We start from the raw sequence: 7,292 nt of genomic DNA, 5'->3' as shown, positions 1-7,292 counted from the left end.
TTGGTTTCACAACCTGTGAGCCAACAATCTGCCATTTCACCTGCAGATCTTGGATTCATCATCTTCTACAGGCTGCAGGCTGTTGTATTGCCTACCAATCTTGGGTTTCTCATCCCCTGAAGTTACATGAGTCAGGAGAAGCCTCTACCTTGACATTTGACCCACAAACTTGGGACTTGACAGCCTCTATAAGTGTGGCCAGCACCATAGCTGGGAGACCACAGACAGAGTGGCAGCAATCTCAGATAAGGGGAGGGACACAGTCCCCAACCCAAGAGGCAGGAAACAGAAAGGTTTTGAACAGTTAAGGGAGACAAACTTATCTATCACTTTGTCATACTGTGGTGGGTCACATTTTGCTGTGATGCTTAAGGCTATGCCACTGGTGGTTTGAATGTCAGCAGAGTTGCACATGGTACACAGGTTTCAACACAGCTTACAGACTGAGATAGACTAGGAAGAAGGAAGAGGTCATCCACTTCTCAAAGAATTGGCCAAGGGAAACCTTATGAATAGCAGAGAAACACTGTCTTATACATTACTGTTCAACTTTATGAATAACCCAGAAACATTGCCTGATACAGTTCAGGAAGATGAGCCCCTTACATCTGAAGGCTCTCAAAATACAACTGAGAAGGAGCTTCATCATCAGAGTAGATTCAACCTTATTGATATGGATAAAGTAAAATTTCCGAGACTTCCATTTGCTGACATGACACTACTCAAATTGAGGAGAAACAGCTGTAACATCCATTAATAATCAGAACAAGGAATTCATGGAGTATGAATCTAGGAAAATTGGAAGTTGTCAAAAAAGTAATGGAATCCATAAAGATTGATATCCCAGGCTTTAGTGAGCTGAAATGGACTCGTTTTGACCATTTTGAATCAGTCAAATATATGATCTACAATGCCAGAAAAACAGTTTGAAGAGGAATGGCATGGCATTCATCAACACAAAGGATGTTTCAAGATCTGTCCTGAAGTACAATGCTGTCAGTCATAGAATAATATCCATACACCTAAAAGGAAGACTAGTACTACTCAAATTTATGCACCAACCACCAAAGCCAAAGATGAAGAAATTGAAGATTTTTATCAACTTCTGCAGTCTGAAATTGACCAAACATGCAATCAAGATGTGCTGTTTATCATTGGTAAGTGGAATGCAAAAGTTGGAAGGAAAAAAAAAAAAAAAAAAAGAATCACTGGTAGTTGGAAAATTTGGCCTTGGTGACAGAAATAATGCTGGAGGTCTCATGATAGAATTTTATAAGACCAGTGACTTATTCATCACAAATACCTTTTTTCAACAACACAAATGGTGACTATACACATGGCCTTCACAAGATGGAGTAAACAAGAATCAGATTTACTATATTTGTTGTAAGAGGTGATGAAAAACTCAATATCTTCAGCCAAAACAAGGCCAGGAGCTGATTGTGGAGCAGACCATCAATTGCTTATACGCAAGTTCAACTTGAAGTTGAAGACAATTAAAAGAAGTCCATATGACCTGAAATATATCCCTCCTGAATTTAGAAGCCATCTAAAGAATAGATTTGATGCATTGAACACCAATGACTGAAAACCAGAAGAATTATGGGATGACATCAACAACATCATCCATGAAGAAAGCAAGAGGTCATTAAAAAGATGAGAAAGGAAGACCAAAATGGTTGTCAGAAGAGACTCATAAACTTGCCCTTGAGTTGAGAGTAGCTAAAGCAAGTGGAAGAAATGACAAGGTAAAAGAACTGAACAGAAGATTTCAAAGAGCAGCTCAAGCGGACAAAGCCAATTGCTATAACAAAATGTGTAAACCTGGAGTTACAAAACCAAAGGGGAAGAGCACACTTGACATTTCTCAAGGTGAAAGAAAAGAGGAAAAAATCTAAGCCTCCAGTTGCAATTTTGAAAGATTCTATGGGCAAAATATCGAATGGTGCAGGAAGTATCAAAAGAAGATGGAAGGAATACACAGTCACTGTACCAAAAAGCCTAGTCAATCTTCATCCATTTCAGTAGGTGCCATATGTTCAGGAACCAATGGTATTGAAGGAAGAAGTTGAAGCTGCACTGAAGGAACTGGCAAAGAACAAGGCCCCAGGAATTGATGGAATATCCATTGAGATATTTCAGCAAATGGAGATCTCACTGGAGGCACACACTTGGTTATGCCAAGAGATTTGGAAGACAGCTACCTGGCAAACTAGAAGAAATCCATATTTGCACCCATTCCAAAGAAAGGTGATCCCACAGAATGTTGCAAATTTTCAAACAATATAATTAATTTCACATGCAAGTAAAATCTTACTTAAGAAAATTCAAAAACAGTTGAAGCAATATATTGACAGAAAGCATCCTGAAATCCTAGCTGGATTCAGAAGAGGATGAATGAGGGATTTCATTGCTGATCTCAGAGGGATTTTGGCTCAAAGCAAAGAACACCAGAAATATGTTTACTTGTTTTATTGACTACACAAAAGCATTTGATTGTGCGGATCATAACAAATTGCGGCAAATATTGAGAAGAATGGGAATTCCAGAACACTTAATTTTACTCATGAGCAACTGTGAATAGATTAGGAGGCTGTCATTCAAACAGAACAAGGAGACACTGAATGGTTTAAATTTAGGAAGGGAGTGAGTCAGGGTTGTATCCTTTCACCATACTTATTCAGTCTGTGTGCTGAACAAATAATCTGAGAAGCTGGACTATATGAAGAAGAATGTGGCATCAAGATTGGATGAAGGATCATTAACAACCTGCAATACGCTGATGATACAACTTTGCTTGCTGAAAGTGAAGATGACTTGGTGCACTTACTAATGAAGACTGAAGAATACAGTCTGCAATATGCATATGAAGAAAACAAAAATCCTCACAACTGGACCTATAAACAGAATCATGATAAATGGAGAAAAGATTGAAGTTGTCAAAGACTTCACATTGCTTATTTCTACAATCGATGCCAATGGAAGCAACAGTAAGGACATCAGATGACGTATAGCACTGGGCAAGTTGGCTGCGAAGGACCTCTTTCAAGTGCTGAGGGGCAAAGACATCTCCTTGGGGATTAAGGTGTGCCTGACACAAGCCATGATATTTTCAATCGCCTCATATGCATGTGAGAGCTGGACAATGAATAAGGAAGATCAAAGAAGAATTGATGCTTTTGAGTTGTGGTGCTGACGAAGAATGCTGAAAGTACCATGGACTGCTAAAAGAATTAAGAAATCTGTCCTGGAGGAAGTGCAGCCAGAATGATCCTTGGTAGTGATAATGGCCAGACTTCATCTCACCTACTTTGGTCATATTATCAAAAGGGAGCATTCCCTGGAGAAGGATGTCATGCTTAGTAAGGTACAGGATTGGCAAAAGAGTGAAAGGCCCTCAACAAGATGGATTGATACAGTGGCTGCAGCAATGGGCTCACGTATAACAAGGATTACAGAGCTGGCACAGACTAGGCGGTGTTTCCTTTCGCTGTGCATAGGGTCTCTATGAGTTGGAGACAACTCAACAGCACCTGACAACAACAAATGTCCTTCTTTATCTCTTGTAATAGATTATTTTTATTTAAATTCTATCTTATTTAATATCAGAATGGTCACCACTGCTTTTTTTTGTTTACTAATTGGATGGAACTTTTTTCTCCTTTCTTTTATTTTGTCTGTTTTTGTCCTTATGTCTAAGGTGTGTTTCTTGTAAACAACAAAATTGTCGATCTTTTTATTTTTTCAACATCTATTCTGCCACTCTCTGCCTTAAAGTTACTCTGTCTTTTTCTTGGACTCACATACTGAAAACCACAGGAATGTTACAGGAAAGATATCTGCAACATTAAGTAACAGAATTATACGTCTTGACTTTTTTTTTTTTTTTTTTAATTGCCAATTCCCTGCAAACCCGACCTAGCACAATTTCAAAACAATTAAAAAGAAAAGAGGTTGCTTATGAAGGCCATAGCTTTGGTGACAACTTGGAACCCAACTTCAGATCTGCAGTTGATTCAGATCTAAACAGTTCACTCATTTCTGGTGATGCCATTTATTTGCAGAGCTTTATAGCTACAGCATATTCTTCACTCATTGCACACATAACAGACACCTGAACATCTTCACCTGCATTGTATTTTCCTTCTGTCTCCTTGCCTAGTTCACCTTCTGGCAACTTAAGATCCTCAAGGACTTCACCAGTTTCTGTCAGCAGGGAAAGGTAACCATCCTGAATGCGTATCTGTTGAAAATCATTTCTCTTAATATTTGGAACATCCATGTTATGAGTAGAAGGGCAATTATCTTCATACTTTTTGCCCATGAATATATCAATTCCAACAAGGTGAACCTTGGCATGACCGTGCTTTCCAGTTTTGGAAGTTGACATCTCTGCTATTTTGCATGGTTCCACGAAGCCGTTTTTGCGCAGGACCGAGCACTGCATCAGGTAAGTGCTGGAAGCCCCAGCATCTCCAGTAATAAGATCAGTTTCATCCGCCATGGTGGGCTGGAAAGATGGTAGCTTTTTCGAGGGAACTTTTAGCAGGGCAAGAGTGCCTTTCGCCTGCGCACCCACGCCAGTCCCCACAGCTGTGGCGACGGCGGCAGTGGCCTTACCCCTTGTTTTTGAATGACAAATTTTCTGAGTAAAGAATCCTTGGTTGGCAATTGTTTTTGCCCATTGTGTTATATATATTGCTCCTTTGCCTTCTGGTCCCTAGAATTTCTGGGGAGAAATCCATGCTAAATCTTATAAAATATCCTTGGTGGGTTACACACCAAAAAACCAAACTCACTGCTGTGGAGGTGGATCCAACCCATAGCAACCCCTCATTGGGTTTCGGAGGCAGTATCACTATGGAAGTAGATTGCTCAATCTTCCTTTGGAGGCGTGGCTGGTGGGTTTGAATCACCAGCCTTTTGGTTAGCAGTCAGATGCCTTAGGTACTATGGCCACCAGAACTCCCATTATACACTTACTACTCACTTATTAATTATCTAATTGTCCAACGGTTTGCATTTACAACAATAGTAAAAATATACTGTTATTTTGTATTTTAACGATATACATCTGGCATTAATGAATGCCAAGGTGTGAGGTGAGAGTACCACAAGGTTAGGAGGTTCTAGTAGTGTAGTGTCAACTTGGCTGAATCTCAATGGCTTGGCTGTTACGTAATGTAGTGATCTCCATTTTTTGATCTGATGTGGTGAAGCTTCACTTTCGCACGATGTCATTTTTTACATAAGAATCTGGTTTTTGGAACCTAAGCATGTTATTAAGTGAGGACTGAGTGTATTGCCTTTTTTATCTTGCTCCTTTCAGAATTTCCTCCTTGTCTTTGGTTTTCAAGAATTTTACTAGGATATGATACAAGGTTAGGAGGTTCTGGTAGTGTAGTGCCTAAGGCATTAGACTGCTACCCAAATGGCTGGTGGTTCAAAACCACCAGCCACTCCTTGGAAGGAAGATGGGGCAATCTACTTTCATAGTGATAACACCTCAGAAACCCTAGGAGGGGTTGCTATGAATCAGATCTGACTCTACACAGTGAGGTGTTTTTGTTTGTTTGTTTGTTTGTTTGTTTGTTTTTTTATGATACAGAGTTAATCTTTTTTTATTTCTTCTAATCTGAGTTTGTGTAACTTAATGTAGTTGCCAACTTGGTTCTCTCTTCAGGTCTTGGAAATTCTATTTGATTGTTATTGTTGTTGTTGTTATGTGCCATTGAGTTGGACCTGACTCATAGTGACCCCTCCTTGGGTTTCTGAGGCAGTATCACTATGGAAGTAGATTGCCCTATCTTCCTTCCGAGGAGGGGCTGGTGGGTTTGAACCACCAGCCTTCTGGTTAGCAGTCAAGTGTCTTAGGCACTATGCTACCAGTTAGCGCTGAGAAAATTCTCCCTGTGATTAATTGAACCACATATTTCCATTCAGTTTCATTTGCTTTTCTTTGTTGTTTTTCTGTTTCTTTTGAGACTGTATTTTGTCTTCAGTGGTTGTTGTTAGATGCTGTTGAGTTGGTTCCAAATCATAGCAACTCTATGTACAACAAAACAAAACACTGCCCAGTCTTGTGCCATTTGCACAATTATTACTATGTTGGAGCCCATTGTTGTAGTGACTGTGTCAATCATAGTATGACAAACTGACAGACAAGTGGTAAAGTTTGTCTTCTCACTCATTTATTCTAAATTCCATCTGTTTGACTCTATTGTTGTTTCTCTTCATTTTTATAGTTCAATTGGTTTGTTCTTCAGTCCTAGAAGTTCTCTGTTTTTTTTTTTCCTTTTCCTTTTTATGTTTTCAATTTCCTTACTGAGTATCTCATTTTGTTCTTCCATTGTTTTGCTGATATCCCCTAGTTTGTTTTTTTGTGTGCTTTTACTTTATTTAAGCATTTTATCATCATAGTCTAAACATTTTCAATTATTTCTGCTAGTCTGGCCTCCATAGGAGAAATTTCCACTTCTTCATGTTTGCTTTTGACTGGTCAATCTTCTGTGTTTGTATATGTATTAGTGTGTATATATATAGGCTGAACTTTTGTAAGTTTGTTATTTATTTATATATTTTAAACTTTAAATTTTGTATTATGTTTTTTGTAGGAAAATTCTCTGATTGGATGCCCTTGTTTGCAGCAACCAATCACTCAACTACCAACCAGAATGTCAGGGCCTCACCTACCAGCTACTCCATGGGAGAAGGTTGTGATAATGTGTTTTTGCAAAGACTCATGACCCTGGGAATCCTCTGAAGCAGCTCCACTCCACCCTATATGGCTGTTATGAGTCAGGATCAACTCAATTGCCCTGGGCTTGATTTCTTCTGAGAACTACTAAAGGGCAATTTTATCCTTAGGGTTATTGTCAGTTCTGATTCAGAAGTTCTGGATGTTTGATATTTGGGATGATATTTGGAACTATTAACTAAGTCTGGAAGTTAGTTAATAGTTGTTGAGTGTTATTGAGTCACTTCTACCTTATACTGTCCCTGTATGAGAATGTAACTTTACTATAGGGTTTCTTAAGTAGTAATCTTTATGGGAGCTGATAACCAATCTTTTCTCCCACAGAGTGGTAAGTGGCTTTGAACCACCAACATTTTGGTTAGTTTAACCACAGTGCCACCAGGGTTCCTTAATAGTATTGTATTACTATTAATTTCTTAGTGTTTATAATGTACACGGCTATGTACTATAATTATATTAAGGGAATATATATAGAAGTTATACTGAAAAACTATTTTTTAAGCAAATCTTTAAACTGTAAAATTACTTCAGTATA

The 7,292-nt window shown here is 38.7% G+C and overlaps 1 protein-coding gene across 1 annotated transcript; it reads right to left on the bottom strand.

Moving 5' to 3' along the window:
- Positions 1-4,054: 4,054 nt before the first annotated feature.
- On the bottom strand, positions 4,055-4,504 carry LOC103201299 (eukaryotic translation initiation factor 5A-2-like). The gene has a single exon (XM_042781666.1). The coding sequence runs from the start codon at positions 4,502-4,504 to the stop codon at positions 4,055-4,057; it is 450 nt and encodes a 149-aa protein (XP_042637600.1).
- Between the last annotated feature and the right edge of the window lie 2,788 nt (positions 4,505-7,292).

Source organism: Orycteropus afer, unplaced genomic scaffold (genome assembly GCF_000298275.1).
Source record: "Orycteropus afer afer isolate SDZICR_OR568_19922 unplaced genomic scaffold, OryAfe1.0 scaffold00146, whole genome shotgun sequence".
NCBI classification, from domain to species: Eukaryota; Metazoa; Chordata; class Mammalia; order Tubulidentata; family Orycteropodidae; genus Orycteropus; species Orycteropus afer.
Note: the sequence above shows the minus strand (reverse complement) of the source record. Positions and strands in the feature narration are given on the sequence as shown.